Genomic DNA, 22,278 nt, shown 5'->3' on the forward strand with positions numbered 1-22,278 from the left:
CATTCCGGGGTATGATTTCAAGTGTTAACACGAAGTGGTATTGTCCAGGATAGGTCTGTCTGTGTGTCTCAAAAAACAAGATGGATGTTGCCGTATCATCAATGATCCCCTAATCGACAAAATGACACGGGACATTCGTTTGAAGCTCTATAAACACAATCAGCGAGGACGGACTGTTGTGTCCTCACTTTTTATCTGTGTTTTTATCATCTTAATCACGCGTTTGATACTGGAGCGTATTTGCACTTTTGGCTATATTTGGTAGCAAAATCACAAAAACAAAACAGAAAAAAATCATGAAAAAAGGGAAAACAAAACAAATAATATTAAAACAAACAAACTTAAAAAATACATAAAAAATATAGCATCAGTTGAACAGATGCATACAGATACATGTAAAGTTGAAATATCATGGCTAGAACTTCAGAATGTAAAGATACATAGTGTATTGCTGCCAGTTGTTACAACTGTCGATCACTTATTATTATCATTGTTATCTGATGTCAAACGTCGGTACGATATTTGGCTGTGTTCTTCTTGTTACAATGAAAACAATAATAATCCACTGTTATAACTGTTCCTATGTGAAACCGTCAGACACAAATTAGGATTTCCAATTTGATGGCCTTTATTTCGCCCTTCGTACTATAAAGTCCCTGCTATTATATAAGCGTACAATTTGCAGGAGAACAGTTTTGCTGCGATAATTGTATTGTATGTCAGAAGAGATGATGTCCTGTACCCTCCTGGTTACTCCGACGTCAATATATCATAAAGATGAACCTGATAGATAAAGTCGTAGGAAAAAGGTCCAGTAGCCACTACAGATCCGGTCTACACAACGTCTAAAATCAAGAAAAATATATATAGAGAGAGAATGAGTTCGGGAATTAAATATTTTACTGATAATACTTCCGTCGAGTGTGTTTGTAGGATCTTCCAACAGACTGTTGACAAACTTATAGGCACTAAATTAGTACTGGCCGAATTGTTCTGAATTGTCCTGCGAGGCTGGTGATATAGGAGATTCACTCAAAACAGTTCTGAGAATCTTTGCCAAGTCTTTCACCACTTATATATATATCAATTTTATCTAGTCTTTACATGGTGAGAATGTCCATGGTATATGCCTATCAGAAGTTTAAATAAAAAAACATAACAGACTTCTCTAAGTCTTCCTCTTATACCTCAGTATTTCCCTACAACGAAACCAGTAGGGATAGTCTAATGGTAGTTTTCTAGCTTAATGCTACTGACAATCGCTGTATATTTTCATTGGTTCATGTATGTTGATAATGTTGCAATGTCCTCCGCAATCTTGCTGTAATGAAATTGATCATTTTGTAATCCTGTATGCTATTCGCATTTGGAATAAAGGAATTGAATTGTCTGACCTTCAGACGTAGTGTCTTCATTGATTGATCGTTGACACATCCGTATCATTAATAATTGTATTGAATATTACAACCGATGTATTTATGATATTACAATTCTACCTTAGCAGCCGTTACCTGTCATAAGCTGTTACCTTACAACAATGGCCAGTACGATGATAACACCTGTAGGATAATGAGTTCTTTTGCCTGTTCATCTGTATACCTGTACATGACCTCGCAATCAGAAATGCACACGTATATTATTCTTAATTAACATTACAGCGGATATATTAACCCTCTTCGTGCGGACACCAAAGGTCAATTATGTTTGACCAAGGCATCATGTAAATCTGAAATGTTTGACCATCTCAATCCATTAGCACGTGTTTGGCCGCTTTGTCCAGATATCGACCTTTGCGGACCTCCCTTTGATGAACGCATGCATTACCATATAAAGATTGTCCGTCTACACTATGACATGCTAATACAGATATATCAAGCTAAATTATATTCAAATATTCTATTTCATTCGCAGAGATTTCTGACCCTCTTGGTGTGTATGGGTTGAACGATTTTACCTCTGAATTAATATTCCTTTCTTAATTTTTATGTTGTGTGCATCATTCATGAAAAATCAATCAAATATAATATATTATGTACAGCTGCCCTGTCTAAACCAGCTATTTGTAATATCTAACAATTACATCGAAACATACTCCAGTCCGATGTACACTCAGCCGGATATTAATCTTTTCCTGACAAAGATGGGCAATTTAAGATCAAGTCATCTATACAGAATCAAAACAACGTTCACATGCCATACATTCCAGTATTTCAGCTTATATCCGATCACTTTGGGAAACGCCTTTTCATCGTTTTTTTTTTAGCGAGATTTAACATATTAAATTGAAACCCTATATTTCGTAAATGATTTTGGGGGGGATGGTTTGTGCATTGTTATCACTATTCATGGTAAATTAAGTTACTGTGAGAGACAAAGAAATACCGATAGAAAAAAAATGCCCAATTAAAGAAAAACAAACAAATTTCTTATATAAATAATAATATTCAAAGAAAACCAAATAGGTTACAAATCAAATCTGTCGTCACGTGATAGCGCTGCCACGTTTATAATCAAATTGAATTTTATATAAATGTCACTACTGATGATAGCGGCTGAAATTGAAAATTATAAAATTATAAAATCTGTAGAAATCAGTGAGGCCTGTTGGAAGCAAAACAAAATATACTTTAAAATTAACTTAATATTTGCTGTGGAGGCAAGTTTAAAATATCTGTTGGCCGGGCAGATGACCTAATATCATTACATATCCGTTGGTAAAATCGAACTCCGGCCGTCTTGGTGAAGAGTGAACTGGGTAGTCAGAGTGCCATTTGAACATTCAAGTGTACGATGGAATCAAAATCTAGTTTTTCGCCAAAGCAGTTGTAGTCTGCTTTCCAATGACGTTTACAATGTAACTCTATATAAATCTGAGAAATGTCATGAGAGAATTTGAATATATTTTTTATTTCATAACTGGTATATATATATATTTTTTTTTTTCTGAAATGGTCTTATGAAAGGCATGTCGAAGAGATAACAGATAGGCTATGCAAACTTTCATTTACTGCGGAAAATGTATTCTTGCAATTTCAATTGCGAAAAGGTTCGTTACTGTAATATTATTTGCGCATGCGCCTTGATCTCTAATTTCCTCGACAACCTGTCGGTGAAAATCGATAATGTGTTTCGATCTGAATTACATCATCTGTAAACGTAGTATGAGGCAATAATTGTGGCGTATTGATTTCCTTATATATAAGATCAAATGTTTAAATTATGAAACAATTTTGGTATAATTTTCATTATTTTAAAATCTGAATTTATTTTTACACATTTCAAAAAGTTTAAGAAAAACAGAATCCGTTCATATAACAACAAATTTAGGTTCAAAGTAATGTTTCAAAGACTGAATGTTATGTGTACTTAGATATTGGACTGAGGAGATATAACGTTTATACTGATAACAACATCTTCTGTTAGAAAACATTGAATTATGACGGAAGTATACAAAAATGTCCTATTTTTAAGTTAGCGCGTAATTTTCCAAGACTTCGTGTGAAATACTATCCAGGGGTTGATGTTAAAAGTTTGATCATACTTTTGCATGGAGCATTCCGTCGTTTTGTATCTGTTTAAGACAGAAAATGTCATATGAATTATATACCTAATTATAGCGAAAATTACATGGTTTAGATTTGTATGAAATGTTGAAGAAAAAGTTTGTGGAGGTTTGAAAATGTGATCAAATCACCATCTTCCAGGCATTCGGTTATAATTAACCTGACTAATGGACCGGTATAGTTAGTTTAACGAATTCGCAAGCTTCAGCTCTGGTTTGGTAGGATTCACATTTGTGTAGTACATTTATGAATGAAAACCCTCAAGACTACACCAGGCCAGAACTTAAAGTTAGTAATCAAATAGACAGGCCGACATCTAATCCTTAATTACTATAATAAACACGTTCTAAATCCTTAATTACTATAAATAAACACGTACTAAATCTAATCCTTTATACATGTTACGTTTAAAGGTACTGCCGCTTTAAGGATAAGAATTTCATAAAAGCAATTTAAAACAAGTCATAAACTAATTTCATTTTCTAAATATAATAAATTATCAATAAAATAGTATTCGCCCCTATCGCCTTCCTAATGAGAAAAACAAGTATGTAATGAGGTTGACACAGAGAATGTATTTCTGTCACATTTTTATACCCTTTTCTGAATTATTACTGAAATATGTTTGTATTACGAGATGCATGCTTCAGGAATGATTTTGAATTCCTAATGATGAATTAATTGGTGTATATATATGATCGTCCTAGTTTATCATACAACATTCCGCAAATGTTCGAATTATTAATACATGGACATCACATTGTATGTGTAGTAATATATAGGAGTATATCATGCATATTGAGTGAAGGAATATTTTAATAAAAACACTTCAATTCTGATTTGGTCGATTGTCTTGTTTGGAGTATTATACAAACAATTAGGAGCTGCAATGCACGTGCACAAAACGTCATTAAGTCGGGAACGTGGTAAAACATGTTGAATTTCATACACATCTTAAAGATGTTTATTTGTAAACAAGAGTCATTTTTACAATTGTGTTGAATTTATGAATAATTAATTGTATTTTCCATTCGGATTTGAATCTGATTACTAAATATTCTGTAAAACCAATGTAAACAGATATAGTTAAATCTACATGTGTTTATATTGTTCCATGTATATCTGGTGACGTGTATGGAGTCTATTTATCCCCTGACCTTGTAACCTACCCACCATGGAATCGAATATATGATTTACATTGGTCGGAGTATAGTTTCAACCTACTACCCACGCACAGCTGTATTAAAAATTAAATATAAGATGACGCATATGTAGTTAGAATATCCTCTGGCCTTACTACTCACCAAAAACTGTCCTTAAAATTATATATAAGATGAGGCATATGTAGTTCGAGTATCCTCTGGTCTTACTGCTCACCCAAAAATATCCTTAAAATTAAATATAAGATGACGCACATGTAGTTCGAGTATCCTCTGGTCTTACTGCTCACCCAAAAATATCCTTAAAATTAAATATAAGATGACGCACATGTAGTTCGAGTATCCTCTGGCCTTACTACCCACCAAAAACTGTCCTTAAAATTAAATATAAGATGACGCATATGTAGTTCGCGTATCCTCTCGCCTTACTACCCACCCAAAGTTATCCTTAATATAAGATGACGCATATGTAGTTCGAGTATCCTCTGGCCTTACTACTCACCCAGAGCTATCCTTAGAATTGAATATAAGATGACGCATATGTAGTTCGAGTATCCTCTGGTCTTACTGCTCACCCAAAAATATCCTTAAAATTAGATATAAGATGACGCACGTGTAGTATCCTCTGGCCTTACTCCCACCCAGAGCTATCCTTAGAATTGAATATAAGATGACGCATATGTAGTTCGAGTTTCTCTGGCCTTACTACTCACCAAAAACTGTCCTTAAAATTAAATATAAGATGACGCATATGTAGTCCGAGTATCCTCTGGCCTTACTACTTACCCAAAGTTATCCTTAATATAAGATGACGCATATGTAGTTCGAGTATCCTCTGGCCTTACTACCCACCCAAAGTTATCCTTAATATAAGATGACGCATATGTAGTTCGAGTATCCTCTTGCCTTACTACTCACCCAAAACTATCCTTAAAATCAAATATAAGATGACGCACATGTAGTTCGAGTATCCTCTGGCCTTACTACCCACCCAAAGTTAACCTTGATATAAGATGACGCATATGTAGTTCGAGTATCCTCTGGCCTTACTACCTACCCAAAGTTATCCTTAAAATCAAATATAAGATGACGCATATGTAGTTCGAGTATCCTCTGGCCTTACTTCCCACCCAAAACTACCTTAAATTGAATATAAGATGACGTATATGTAGTTCGAGTATCCTCTGGCCTTACTACCGACTCAAAGTTATCCTTAAAATTAAATATAAGATGACCCACATGTAGTCCGAGCATCCTCTGACCCGACTACCCATGCACAATGACCCTGGAAATCGAATATGTGATGACGAACATGTATCCTCTAATCATACAATCCACGTTATACGAGATGCCAGATACTCACAATAAGCTATATAATTCGTTCTTTTTCCCCATTTTGATACTGAATGGATCCAATTATTTTGGTAATTTATAGTAGAATGTCGTACATTTTTGATATCGGTGTAATTATCGTTTGACAAGTCCTCGGTAAACATAAAATTAATTTTCAAAGATTAAAAGGTAATCGTTTCCTGTGGTTTTTGATACTTTTTGTGTACCCATATAATTATTCAAAGCGACAAATTCCTATGTATTGTTGGTATAGCAGTGTAACCTACATGTGGACAGTCATAAAATTGTGTCCTTTCAGGAGGTTACAAAAATGACCGTCCTACCGGAAAGGTGAATGTAAACCTCCTTAGTTCACGGGTACGTTTACGGGTACGTGACAGTAAACTTTTTATACGTACATATCAGGCCATCTGAATTCTGATGTCGAAAGCATGGCAAGCTTACGAAACAAACTTTCCAATGATTTTATTGGTTCTTATTTCCATTGTGTTTATGGTTGGAAAAGAAAGAGTATCGGTTTTAAAACGTTATCAGTAGTGTGGTAAATGTAGTACCTTTGATACTTTATGAAAAATTGTCGAAAATAACGATAAATAATTTTTTTGAAGCTGTTCAGGCTTTTAAAGATGGATGTTTGATGGAAATGGCGTGTAGAGCATAGCCAATTCAACCATTACATGGATGGGCGGGTCCTCAATACCTCGCTAGGGCCACTTAGCCCCAGACAAAAGCCAACATGGCGTCATATCTCGTTCATATCAAAACCAACCAGTTACGTCCATTTTTAATGTTTATTTTCTGTTATTTTGTATTCTATTTATAGTCACCAACACATCCATTCTTCGTCTGTTATTTCTTCCGTCATTCACATTCTTTGTGTAGTAAGTTTTCACATTGCTTTCAATATTGCGATTTTTATTCATTTCAAGGTTTTCTTTCATTGATCAAATCAGAACGGCCCCCGATCAGAATCTGATAAATATAAAAAGTTACTGCAAACTTTCTTTGTGTTTAAGTTGTTGTTTTTAAATATTATATGTTATGGTATTTTTGACACAGTAAATATGAACTTTGACGATATGAAATACAAACCAATCATCAATTAATTTAAAGAAATACATCAAATTTTTTTTAAAATATTGAAACAAAGGTAACTTGGTGGTAAATTTATCATGTAATAAATTTCTTTAATAGGATTTCATTTCACGTTAATAAAAACAGAAAAACATTTTTTTTTTGTTCTGATTTATTTCTTTTATATTGCTTGTACCTCCGATATATTCCTCTCTCACTCATTATTGTAGTCTCCCTCTGTCTCATTCATTTGGGTATTTACACATTCTTTCAATTCTTCAAACATACTTGCGACTCGTGAAAACGCCTAAATGACGCTTTAACGATGTTTAAACAACATATAAACACGTTAATATTGTGTATTCAGCACTCACGACCCCTTTACAAGGGGAGATAATTAATATCACAGTTATAAATAAAACATACTGTTACTCCATATATCACATATCAGGCATACTTTAAGTACACAATAACACATATAACGAATGTCTTGCAGACAAAAGGTACTATTGGTAAGTTAAGCATACAGGTAGATTATAATGGACCATTCCGGAAGCCGATAGCGGAAACATTTTCTTTTTATACATATAAACGATTTGCAATTCGTAAGATATTCAACAGTTTTACAAGATGAATTTTGTTCTCTCTCATTTTTTTAAGAGTCGTTTTGAGTTTTTTTGTTAACATTATAACTATTATTTTATAGTCTATATGGTGAAAATAAGTATTTTTTTTTTGTCATGACGAAATAAACTTGAAAGTTTCGGAATGGTCCAGTCTCTCATAGCTTTATTAATTCATCACCTGTATTCTACAGCTACATGACCTGACAACGAATTCCATTAAGGTATTTGAATACTGGTGAAAGTTAGAAATGATTTCAACACTTGTTTAGTTTCTACGTTAAATTTAGATATTGTTTGATTTCACTTATCTTTGTTAACTGTCGAATTATAGAATGAAGATAATTTTGAATTAATGATTTGGCTTAAAGCTTGTGTGTAAAGACTTCAATATTTTTTTTTTAATTTTCATTCCGATATAATGTGATGGAAATACGATAAAATACTCGTTCAAACCCTAATTTCAAAAACACAGATAAAAATTCGTCGTTATTTTCAAAATACAAGGTAAGTTTCGATATTGAATCTATAGGGTAAAACGTTTGTGAATATGAAAATAGATCGCAATAGTAATATTGTCAACTCTTTAAGCAGTAGAATACACAGTTTACGTATTGAGCAAAGTATGAGATTTCAAGCGAAACCTGTGTAATCCGACACTTTGATATTACGGTAGTATCTCCAACTTATCCAAAAATTCACATTAATCTGATTTCTTCTAAAAAAGATACCAAATAATCAACGGAGTTTCACCGAAGTGTCGGATTAGCCAGATATAAAATTCCTAATAATGGCATGATTGTTACATAAAGCGAACACGGCAACGCTGAATTTGTTCATACACATCGCCAACTCTTTGCTGTAGAATTTTCATGTTCTTTTTTGGAATAGTTGGGATAAAGTTATGTGCAGGTTCATCCTGGACGAAAAGTTGGTGTAGTTCCTCTCCAACATTCCCGGAGAGATGTAATCGTTCAATTATATTAACTGTACTGTTTCTAAACACACAAAGAGAGTCTAACAAAGACTTGTGGTACGACGAATACTTATCCAAGAGCCGGTAGCCATGAAATAGACCCGATTCATTGTCCATAAAAATCAGATTTCCGTCCGAATCCCGCTCCAGATTGTGAGCTGGACTCTCCATCATTTGACTGTTCCATTGTTTGTTGTGAATATTATTCACCACGCGGTCAAGGTTTGCAATTAAATAATCAAATATTATAAGATCTGACCACTGCATAAGCTCGCACGCGCCCATTTCACCCAATGACCCGGATGTTGGAAGAAGAGCACGATCATCGCCTCGAAGATGGACGGGAATGTAGGCAGGGTTAAGCCCCTCTGACCATCGTGTTAGCACCACTACTTTATTGTCTGACCATTGGGCATTGGCCATGTCGGTATGAACTGTCCGCCAGTTGTCGCTTTGAGAGTTGACCACACTCAACACTGTTGGAAGTAAGTTATTAATGCGTAGAAGCCTCCCAAGATAAAATGAATAAATTTCACCTTGAATTTGGTCAGTGTTAAGACGGTATCGTGCACATGCACGTGTTCCATCAGACAACATGAGCAGACGATTCTGCATCCTTCCGCATCCTTCACTCATCTTTACAACTTTTGAGCGGGATGATTTTTCACGCCATTGTTTTTGTGCTTTATCGGATTGTCCAGCTTTAAAACAGCTGTTTTCAAGAGCAGGTGACCACAATACTCCGTCCACCATGTCCGAAACAGCCTTGACCCAATCAGTTCCCTGTTGACCCGGCTTGGGGATGTCTGGATCACTCGCCGGAGGTAAAACCACCGGTTGATTGCTGGACTGCGGCTTATAATCATGTTTAATATCAGGGATCGGCACAGATTTTTCTTGTAAATGCGACTTAGTTCCATTGTTTATGGGATAAACGACACTGTGAAGTGAGTGTTTCAATCCTCTTAGCGGATAAGTCGACGTAATTCTGTCCAACCCCTCGCCGCTCCGTAAACCATTATTATTACCATCATTACTTAACTCTCTCGTCACTACCCTCTTCCTAACATCCGGTCCCGACCCCACGAGGTCTAGTCCATGATCAACATGCTCTCGCCCGGATGTGGGGAGGGTGATTACCGGAAGCTGTATGAGCAGTCCCAAAACGATTCCGAGTGTAAATCCGATTCCCATCATAAAATACCCTGTACTTTTTCTCATACCCTGCACGGCCCACGAAAACACACAACACAGACACACGGCACACACACAGTATATCTCGTGTTGGATCACATTATATTCCAAAGCGCAAACTCAGCCGCCGAAAAGAAATTAAAATGAAAGTTTCACCGACGAAAAGGTCACTTTTGTAATTCCCTGTTGCGAACTTATGTTCACTTGAGTTGTTATCTGGATCTGACGTTAAGTATCCACGTCACGGACGTCCACTGCCATGAATGGAAACCAACTCCCGAATTTTATGGACGGTTTCTGTCATATACTGATCATGTGTTGTGAGTTGTTCACGCTGGCTGTGGTCAGGTAGTGACCAGTGCCACCCGTCATCAATCACGCAAACACTTATCCACACCTTGACACAGCTGTAGCCAACGCCATGACACCAACGGATTCACAGATCTGTCAAATAAAAAAAATACATCCAAGTTTAAGAATTTGTCAATTGTTTTTACATCCATATTCTCAGGTGTTTTCTACCCCAATTCGTTTTACTCGTGTCATTACACCAGTCGGAGCTCTCAATACAACTATAAACCCGGATCAACACATGGACTAGTCTCTACCATAAACCTAATACTTGATATTGTCAACATGCCGTTCGCGCATGCGCAGAACCAATTGGAAAATCTTTAATCAATGGAGGCTGATTAGGTGCGATTCACGAGTCTCCACCTCCTGGCAGTGACCCCATGTGACCCCTGGGAGGAGGAACAAAACCAGGCTCGACACTACCTGAATGTGACCACCCGTAGGACGCTAAGGCGACATGACATTGTATTAAAAGGTGCTTTAGGAATAGAATTTCCACAATTCGTAGCTTTCATAAACGAATGTGTCAATCATACTGGTTTATAGCGCAGTGAATCAACGCTAATTAATACATTACGGGCGTTTGTGTGTGGCTGTTATAAACCCGAGTGTAATTCTGAGATACGGTCCTACATTGGTCGGGTCTTCATTCGCGGATTGGAATGAATATACATTAAAAATACGTATTGATTGTATTTTTCCCAAGTGTCAAGACTACCAGCGAAACAGTTTATGAATATTCATCAGAAGCTAATTAAAATGCAGTTTTCCAGGGCAATGTTGAGCGATTTCATTACCTTCAGCCATTTTACGGCATACCTTATCTGATTTTACGAGTAAAACCGAATTAGGATGTCGCAAATGACACAACGTTTGTACTACAAAACGCCGCAATATACAATTCAGTTGTAGGTACTTTGAAGTCGTTCACGCCTTGAAATATTTATATAAATGTTATTTCTGTCGCTGTACAACTGTTTTAGCTGATTGAGTTCACATGCGCTAATCAATGACACGACACACCGTCTGGGTCTCCTTGACTGATCAAAATCGAACCCACATTTAGAACATACCTAATTAGAACAAACAGCAAAAAAAGTCATCCCAATACGCGCATTCTTCATAGAGATTGCAAAAAACGTGCGGTTTTTAGGCGTGAAGACAACAGACGTCATCAGTGCGACTTTAACAGAAGAATTCTAGTGACATTACATTTTCATATATATTCAAATGTATCTTTAAATTAATTTCCGTCACATGATATTGTAATATACAAGTGTGATAATGGTGAATATGTGCAAGTCATCCAGGCCTATAAATTAAACAAAATCCACAATTACCTGATACAGAATGTTAATTTCATGGAGCCTGAAATGCAAATTTGTTACAGCGCAAATAAATTTTAATCGAAACGAAATTAATGTGTACAATAAACTTCAATTCTATTATGAGGGGAATGAATCAGAACAGGATTGCGTTTCTATATAAAATATTTTGTAACTGACTAGACAGATAACTCATTTGGAAAGCTATAAATCGTGTGTAACGGTGTAGTAAGGTGTTATGTAATTCTACATAATAACCATTGATGATATCATCGTAACCCGTAAATCTTCTTCAATGAGAAATATATTCTTTCATTTCCCGTCCTTCGTTCTAATTTCCGGCAATTATTTCATATACATTATTGCAAAATGAACACCATACCTAAATATTATTTGTCATTTATATGTCAACATTTTCAGATCTTTAAGAAAAGTGTAAGATTATATTACAGCCTGTAAAATTTTTGACACACTTGTTTTTTTTTAAACCTTAAAGCTGTTAGTTTGTTTAAATTCGCTGGGATAAAAAAATAACGTGACTTGATAACCTCGTGTGCCTTTTTTCTCGGCAGGATATTTGTTTTGTCGGTTCTAAAGAGGTTACTGTCTCGTTGATGGGTGTGTGTAACTGTTTTAAGGCAGTATAATCTGTAACATGTTATACTAGAAAGTTTGTATTGGGTCCTGTCTCTTGTTATAAGTTAACTTTCAGCCATTGCCGATAGATGTCAAGTCCCTGTGTCAACAGAGTGGACTGGTACGAACGCGCCTACTCACCCAGAGTATAAACACATGGCTTTGTTAAGCATATTCGTTCTTTTTATGCAAAAATATCAAAAGTTTATTTGCTTTGAGAGTATTACAAAGAATTTAAAAGTTCTTTGAACAATGTGTTAATATACCCTCGGTGTACGAACAAAGATTGTTTCTTTTTGTCATATTCTCTGTGTCATGTACGATCTGAATGTTCCATTTTGAGTTAATAGTGTGATATATCGTTGCCTAGCAGTTCGTCTAACATATTGCCATCATAAATAACATTTTGTTGGGTAAAAGGCACTTTTAAATGAATGAATCATTTCGACAGTAAAATATACCCTGATCTATCTAGATATAGTCATTAGGATCCAGGTTACGGCAAAATTACGTGGAGCTCTCATATAAGAAGGACGTTAGATAAGGTATAGATAATGAAGAGATAGTGTTTTTTTGAAAATGTTTTTTCATTATATCAAAATTTTGTATTTTACAAATACATCAATCATTTCTTAATTTTTGATCGCAATATATATCATAATGTTTATATATAAGTTAATTAACATATTTTAACTCAGAAATGGATATTCAGAAGTAAATTGTTTAATATATTTAAAAGCGTAAATAATAACAATCGCTTTTCTTAGGGTAAGCGACACTTCATTAAGTTTTTGTTAGTCAAAGTTAGAACTCCCGAGTTTAAGGGGGATTAAATCCCTGGATCCCCTGATATTTTTGATGTCCTCTATAGTGCTATTCCTGACTTATTCAGTTATAGATCATACACTCAGATAAAAGATCGGCCTGAAATATGACACACTTGACATGAATAATGACATGTTGGCACTCAGCCTTTAAATTATGCTTGATCATCATCAGAAAAGAAAACGCATATGATTTTGATTTGAAAGAGACACGCATGACATGATTTTACGAAGCATGAGTAACTTCATTCAAATATATGCAAAACTAAATTCAAATTTTGTTTCCAAATATTCAACAGATATTTAAACAAAATAACTTTCCATGTAGTTGTGAGATTTTAGTATCTCAAATTGGATGGCAGTATATTCATTTATATCTGTCGTAAGCTTATCATACTTTTTATATAAAAATCTTGATAACGTTTCAAGGAGGAAGATACACAGGTGAGAATGTCACGTGTACCGTGACTTGTATTGTCCAGTTAAGGACAAGTAAGCTGATGGTGTTCGTTTTTTTGTAAAATGTATACAATATAGATTTACGTCCCGACGTAACCCCACACCGACCCCGTCCTACCCAGGCCTGCCAAAGCTCTTTGTTGCGGATACATTTTATACTCTGCCATTCTGTACGCTTTATAATCATTAATTAACGTTTAGATGTTTCGTGTCCATTGTTCGAGTGTACCCAGCCTTAATCCAAAGGTAGTATTACGATGTTTTATTTCAGACAAGGACGCTGTACACCTACTTTCTAGGCACGGAAACTCAGTTAGGTTTTTATCCACAGGAAATTTCATGGACCGTGACCATTTGACTCCTACGGTGAAAAAAAGATTCTTACTTTAATTCTTATTTTTTTTTCGGATTTTGAAAGAAGTAGAAATCAAATGCCAAGCTAAATCTCCCTCCAAACCCATCAACATCTAGGATTCGTAGACATTTTTTCCCATTGTCCCAAATTGTGAATTCGATATCTTCACATTAATCTTTTGTATATGCAAATAATGTATGCTATCTGTCTGCACACCCCGTAGAGACTGGTCTGAATCTCAAATGCTATCTGCATTAACGAGTATAAAAAGATGTGATGGGTGATTCCAGGTACTTTAGACGAACATACGACGACTGTACCACATTTAGCTTCATTTTGTTTACATTACAATGAAGATCTGTAGACATCTGTTGCGTTCACATTCCCATGAACCATGCCTTTTGTATATAAGTGAATTTTATAAATATTCCTAGTTTTATATTTTCACTCTAATACCTATATATCTATATACATTGTAGGTTTACCTGATTAGCATGTCCTGACACAATCTAAATAAAACTATGGTATATAGAAATCTTAACGGCACTTATATACAATGTTTTGTTAATATATAATTTATCTATGTACTTGATAATTACATAACCTCCAAGTTTTAATTGAAAAACGACTTCATTAAAGAAGATGAGTTATGAGGTAGTAGAACAAAGCTTTCATACGTATTACTCAGAATGTGAGAAACACTCATGATGTGAATTCTTCAACTCAAGTAGAACTGCCTTGGTTACGAAATTCTATGTATTATGGAATTCTTTGAAGAATATAGTTGATAGAGTCGTGTTTACTATATATACATATAATGCTTCAGAACTGAGGAAAAATTTAGGGTAACATTTCTATACAAAACAATGTGGTTTTACACATACTTTAAAAACGTTTGATCCGTATACTGTCATGTGAGAAAAATGTACCATTGTTAGAACAGACAGTCTAAAAAACACTCTGGGAAGATTCTACTAAACAAACAGTCCTGGATATGTGGAATGAGGATAAAATACTTTTATACAACACAAAGGTGTGTACTTTGATGGGAAAGGAAATATGATAAATGGGTACGCACGAAACTTGATACTGGGAAAAAAAGGATATCAATATTGAGATAATTTATGATATTAAATGTCATTAATAAAACCGTCGATTTGGACTTTGCCTGTCACGATCCACAACAATGAGTAAAACGGATCAATACGACAGAACCATTGATAGCTAGATACAGGCGACTCAATAAAACTATATCGTTCACGGAGGTAAAGTGCTTTTCCATTTATCATCTTTTTATCAAATTAATCGAATATGCTACGAAAATGTTCCGTATTTGGTTAGGATAATTCAAATGTTTGTGGAAAAATGCATCGACGGCCAGATAACGTATATATATATTTACCAAATTTAGGACCAAACTTAAAACTGTACTTGAATTATACGCAGACTATACACTACGGAACACGTATTTTAGTACAGTCTTGAGAAAAGCAAGGACGTATATTATCACTACTGTAGCCTTTAGGGATTTTTTCCCTGTAAATTTACTAACTTTCTAAACAACAACGTTTAAATAATTTGTCAAAACCGGTTAAACAAAAAACAATTATTAAAAGCGATAATTACCACGTGTCGACTCCGAGAAACTAACAGTTGGCAAGCCTTTTCAGCTTCTTCTAGTCACTCTCTGTGACCTTAGATGATAAATAATTCCGTTTAAAGTAAAGATTTCAGAACGATAGCCTTGATACCCGCTTCAACGTCAAACTTCACCGTAAAAATTCCCTTACACACAGGTGACAGCGCGCGTTTAATCAAAGACACCAATAAATTAATTTGTTCTGTCGAGCGAAACAAACAGGTGTTAATAGCAGATTTGCTAGTTAACTTCTTTTCAAACTTCACTTGCCTTGTGACACGTGTGTGACGAGACAGGTTTGAAGGCTGCTTAACGATCTCATTCATAAGGCATATTTCTAATGTCAAAACTATGAACTTAAGATTAAACTCTTAATACAAGTATTGACAACCCTGAATATCAAAACTAATTACTTGACGCGCTTGTATTACTACTCAAAGTTGACACATGAAGATTGATTTGAAACACATGTGAAATTAAATATGGAATAAATTTATGATATTCAGATCCTATTTTGATAATGAAAACTTAATTGATGTCTAGTAGATATGAGTCGGAGAGTAGTAGGTTTATACAATTCTACAATTCTAATGAAAATTAAGGAAACTCGAGTAAAATGAAGGTCGAATTTTTAACTAAAATTTAATTAAAAAAAAGCAAAGAAACTATAAATTTGTCTGGCAAATATTGAAATTAGTTTTACATTTGTCAAAGAAAGTCCGGGAAACTGAAACATCCATGACACTTATTGTGTATAAGACAAATGCCTGTATCAATTCACGCTTTTATATTATAAATTCAACATAAAACGTTTTTCTAAGTTCTATAATTTTGTTGCTACACAACTGAAATGAATTTTTGTCTAAAATAGCTTATGTATCCTACTTCAACATTACAACAGATTTTAAAAATTCTATAAAAGTCAGTTAAAAGATCAAGAAATTACCAACAATTCAAAATAATCATAATTCAAACTAAAATTCAATAAAAAAGGACATAATATGAACAAATGAAATATTTGCACGGAAACTTATGAAGGAGAATAAGACCAGGTATTCCAGACGAGTAAGCGTCTTCTGCTTCATCAACGACACCGGTCATATATATCTGAGTCAGTTTAAGTAAGAAATGTCAGGTTTTTAAACGGGAATGAGGTTAAACTTTGATTAACAAATTTTGAAATAAAGGTAGATGTTTACTTTTTTGTTGTTTATTTCTATGTAATTACGCAGGTGCCTGGTTGTATACGGGTTCTCAAGAACTACAGAGAGACTTTGGTCGTGATTTTTACGAGGCGAATCTACCTACATGTGTGTTTTAAGGGTTTTTTTTTCTCAGGTCAAAAACATATTGATATAAATCAAGACAGGGGATACTTTATGTTGAGATAACTTTCACCAAACAATAAATATCATGTGTTGCTTTTGTGCTTTTCCGCATAAAATTTAACGAAGAAAAACACGGAGAAGCTCAACCATCTTGAAAAACGGCTATCTGGTTCGCAAGAGCTTGAAGTGTCCGAGACTGACCAAGCGAGACGGCCTATCTCCTTCACACAAACTATCACGCTATCCGGCCAATAATTAGCTTTTCCTCGACCACACGCTGGGCCGGCAGAACCGGTGAAACAAACATTCTTTGTAGTGAACAGATGACAATGTCCAATAATATCCATTTAATGAACCTCTGTGACAATGCCGGACCCTTGCTGGCCGGAGTGTCGGCCATTTTCAGTGCTTTGTTGTCCATTCGTTTGGAGTGACCACGACAAGCCCTGTCTGGGTAGCTATTTAAGGCGTGAAGTAGCCTTGTTATCGCCTGCTATCGAATCTGTTATCGCTTGTTATCACCTTCGCTCTCACACCCGATCAAATTATTCCGGAATCTGAATTGTTCGACTTTTTAATTACTGAACCACTTAGCACCTTATCGAGTAGGATATTTCTCCAAAAATCCCACTCATATTTGACAAAAGTCCTTAAGATTTTTTCTACGTTTTCAATTATCGCAGTCAACTTACGTGTCGCAAACAATCTGACACCTCATACAACTTTGTCAAGGATTCGCGATTTTTACTTCTTATTGTTAAAATATGTACGCCAACGAACGAAATATGTAGACAAGGAAGCAGAAAGCGTGAATTATACATAGGAGTGCGCCGCCATCTTGTTAAGACCTGTTACCAACTGTTGCAGCATGGGAACGTCATCTGATTTTTCGTGACAAACAGCCGTTATACAGACACAGAGGTAGTGTTTTCAAAATGGCAATTCACAAAATGTTTTTTCTTCAATATTAAGGAGTTTTACACCGGTTAACTCACTTACTGTATATATTTTAAAACCGCTTGTTTAATCGAACTGGCAATTTTTAATTTTAGATATGAGAATCATAGAAGGTCTTTGATAGGTAAAAAAATTTTAACAATTAGGAATCAAACCATCTTTTGAGCCCAGAGGAGTTATTTGATATCATATATCAAAGATTTTAATGAATTTGAAAATGCTTTTATAAGCATGTACAAAAGCCATATAAGTGAACAGCATCTCTCAATTCGATCTTAATAATAAGATCGAGTATTTTCCGAACCATAAACTAAATTGATCAAAATCACATGTAAATGTGTTTTCCCGATCGTCCTTGTGTGTGTATTCCTGCACTTGCTGACATTGGACCCGGGTTCGAATCCTTAAGAAATAACAGAAAGGTTGAAAAAAGTAAATTTCTATATAGTCAACTGCCAAGGATGGGATGGAATAATATCTTATTTACATATTAAAAAAAAACACTTTTGTGAAATTGATTAAATATAAGTCTGCGAACCCAACAGGTTTTCCCTGTAGGATAACTACAATGTAGTTGTTTAAAACTACCAAGGTTAACCCAAACATACCTGACCTACACCTTTATTACGGTTTCTTTCAGATCGAGTATATAAATTAAGTTTTCGTTGACGTACGAAATGGCGATGAGCCGACTATTGATAAGAAGTAACCGGGGCTACGTTACTATAATATGGAGTGTGTATGACAAAGACTTTATTGACTGTACAATAGAACCTTACCTTAAACTGACGGCACAACTCGGCCTTGGTGAGGGGCTATTTATCAGATATCTTCCAATGAATATAGTGTCTCCTTATATAAACTCTCACTGAATAATCCACATTGGTGTTTTGAGAACTATTTGTTTACTCCAGTTTCGTAAAATCGAAAAATATTAATGAACATTTTTTAACAGACTTTGTTAATTCATACACAAACTTGATGTGTGTTTTTGATGATTACCTTTTACACTCAAGAAGACGAAAATCAATCTGATATGAAAATGCGCTTATCCCGGAAGTTTTTGCTTTTGCCAATTGTCCAAATAATTTCACAATGCACAGTTTGTCAACTTCGTGTTTCTATCCTCTCCTTACTAGCTGATGGGCCATCTGTCCCGATAGACAAAACAGATAGGAGTATATACACCAACACAAAAGGCAGTACAAAGCCACAGGAGCAACAGTTGGTCTCAAACACCGGACCAAGAACAGTACTGCGCACCAACGATTCAGGGCGGGACCATTAAACTGAAGTATTAAGCCTTGCTGGATGGAGATTTGATGGAGTTTTATGTCGTAACTGTATCGTCAATCGTTTTTGTTTTTGTTACGACTGGGTAGAACATAGGCCTTATAGAATTACAGTGGGAACCTATTTCTGAATAATAATATACCACGAACCAATGGTGTAGATTTTACGTGTCATTGCACCAGAACGCCGCCGTTTACCGAGAACAATCATCGTCTTACACGCTGTCTCGCTGAGAGGGCGCCACGGGTCAGTAACAAACCCATGTACCCGGACACGCAACCGTATACCCTACAGCGAGCGGTTATATACACGCTATTATTTGTAAAATCCATCCGTATCAAATTTTAATGGCGAGGCGATTACTAAAGATAAACACTACATTCAAGGCGTTTATGAATACCTATGTGATATTAGATGGATATTCTAAACATTTTTATGTTAAAATCTTTTATCATCGACTGGGAACTATTCCAAGGGTTATCACGAAGATTTATGCTTGTCTGGAAACGACTATCTATATCCATTGAGAAACATGAAATTCTATTATAAGTTTAAGTTAATATACCATTAAATCGGATCTTGTCGCGTAAAAAACAAAGCAAGCGTGTGTTTTTTTCTTTAAACAAAACGACAACATTTAATTTACAAGATGGCAAACTTGCTCAGACTATTCCTTTGATTCGAATACACAAATAGTTTATCTCAGGCAGACAACAGATAGGGACGAACATGTCGAACGCACTCGAGATGGCAGCGTGTCGAACGCACCGGATAAGTTTCTATTGAATTTGTGCACGAAGCGATGCATCACCTTGAGAAGAGATAAAATTCAGTATATACATAGTAGTACCGAGAAATACTCCAAAGCAAGACACCAATAAACTCTGAAAATGCCAGGAATTTAATTTGTAATGTAATACCCTTCTTAGATTTTTTTTCTTTAAATTTTATTAAGAACCACCAAAAGAATGGCACGGCGGACAAAATAATACTAACGCTAGGGTACAGCTTTTGTGTGATACCATAAGGAAAACATTATAGTTAAGAATTTATTTTTTCGGCTCCGAAGAAGTGTAAGACAAACTGATATAATCTCATTATTACCGCAGCGAGACTTTTGAGAACAAAGATGAGATATCACTATATTTTGTTTTCTTCTGTTATCCAAATTAAAATCTTGAAATATTTTATGAAAGAAGAAATTCAAATAAAAGAAATATCTCTACCAAACGCGAGTACTTTATCCAAAATGGAATGCATGCGTGCCTTTTAATGCATTTATCATACAACTACCGTAACTCCTATGTCAGAAACTGTTTCATCACCACACTTGTAATAACCTATGTCGGAATTCTGATTGGCCGAAATATTGGTTCAACTGTGACGTCATAACTTAATGAAATCACATGCATTAAAAAAGTACCAAAGAAAGATAAATGAGGGAACATGATACCAATTTAGTTTTAATATCAGTAAATTAGCATGATGGCGATACGGTTGCTTTTAAAAGTATCAAAATTACAAGATAAACACAATCTTACATTCGTTTCCACGTCATACGAAATTTATGAAAATAAAACCCGTCAAAGATTTTTCATTTTATCGAACCCCAGCGAAATGAAACATTCTTCAACACATTTCATAAAGCTCTTCTTATATGGAAACTTTTGTCAGATCTTCTGTGAATGCGGAAGCCACATACAGGCCAAGCACTTGACCACATGTACAAATATATAGTACCAATAAGGGCATGTAACAGTCCATGTACCTGATTTGGTACACAGGGCCGTGGACGGAGTATGCTTCTCTGTTCCATAAACATAGTTGATATTTCTAACGTTATCTATAGGCTTACAGCGAAGATAGGTATTGTCAAGGTTTACCGAGAAATCTCCAGCTTAAGCTCACTTTCATGTTGATCTCGTGTGATTATCCTTTGTGATCATAAGAGTTGACCCTTCATTCCTTTGAACGCGTGTTAAGATACCGAAAGTCTGTACCACAAAACACGGGGAACAGGACACGCTTTAAGGGGATAGTTAGAGGCAAGGGTGGGGGTGGGACTTAAGAGACCAAACTTCCTTCCTATTTCATGTTGTAAAATTTCAGTATTGTTCTCTGACAAGAACAAAACTATTTTGCAGAACTTTCAGTCGCAATTTCGGTCTGAACATGCCAGCCACCACGAATGAAGTTTCTTCTGCTGGTGTTGTGAGAAAAAGTGACACATATTAGGATACAGGTGTTAGTGTTTAGGGAAGGCGAGACAGTATTTGTTCAGGTATAGATAACACCCGTATCCTAGGTATAAGGTTAGATACAGACACCTCTAAATCTAGCCATGCTAAACGAACAGGGTTGCAAAACGCCCAGACGTCCACTTCATAAACAAACATTCACCTACACTTCCGAGGCCAAGCAAAGCGAATGGTTAAATATTCGGAAGCTCTCCATTGCTTCACATAATTAAATGTTATATCAAGCATTCCTCTATCACAAGTGCTAAATCTTTGGCAAATTAGGAATTAACTCGTTGACCGCGTGGTCAAATGTTTATATTGAAATGTTGTACTGGAGATCTGAATGTTAAAAATATTGACAATAATAGGGATATTAAATTGATATAAATATGTAGTCAAGTGATCGTCAGAATCAAGAAAATTTCACATTGGTGATGAACCGAATATTGTTGAAAGCGTTTTAAAGAACACACTGTACAATACCGGTGTGAATCGAACATTGTCGACATTCACCGAATAAGAACGATGATTTACGAACATTACCGTTGTAAAATGTACAATAAACCATTCATGTATATACTACCTGGCGTCTTCTCGAGTAGAAAATAGTTTGTATCTGTTCAAAACTGTAAGGTTTGACATCTGCTTGACTAATTACATACACAAAGGTAAGTTCGTGTGTGTAAAAAACACAGGTGTTGCATTAGACACTACACACTATAAGAAGAGGTCGCTAGGCATTTGTTCCAGCGCTCGGCTATGCTTTGAGGACCAAGAGTAAAATACATAACTAGTATTTTTTCATGGTCAACTGAAATGTCACAATCAATCGTAATGTTTCCTTTTGTTATCAAAGATCGTATTGACATTCCCCATGTATCGCGTTTCTGACATCTTTTGATGTAAGAATGACGAATATTATTTA

General features: G+C 35.3%; 1 protein-coding gene across 1 annotated transcript; it reads right to left on the bottom strand.

Moving 5' to 3' along the window:
• Nucleotides 1-8,522: 8,522 nt before the first annotated feature.
• Nucleotides 8,523-9,970, bottom strand: LOC132550435 (extracellular serine/threonine protein kinase four-jointed-like). The gene has a single exon (XM_060214504.1). It carries the CDS (start codon nt 9,968-9,970, stop codon nt 8,576-8,578), a length of 1,395 nt encoding a protein of 464 aa, XP_060070487.1. The 3' UTR covers nt 8,523-8,575.
• Between the last annotated feature and the right edge of the window lie 12,308 nt (nt 9,971-22,278).

Source organism: Ylistrum balloti, unplaced genomic scaffold (assembly GCF_031769215.1).
Source record: "Ylistrum balloti isolate Yb309-2 unplaced genomic scaffold, AGI_CSIRO_Ybal_v1 Utg370124, whole genome shotgun sequence".
Classification (NCBI taxonomy): domain Eukaryota; kingdom Metazoa; phylum Mollusca; class Bivalvia; order Pectinida; family Pectinidae; genus Ylistrum; species Ylistrum balloti.

Excerpts from the sequence above, each read along its gene's own strand:
- LOC132550435 (XM_060214504.1), bottom strand. The coding sequence starts at position 9,970 with ATGAGAAAAAGTACAGGGTATTTTATGATGGGAATCGGATTTACACTC.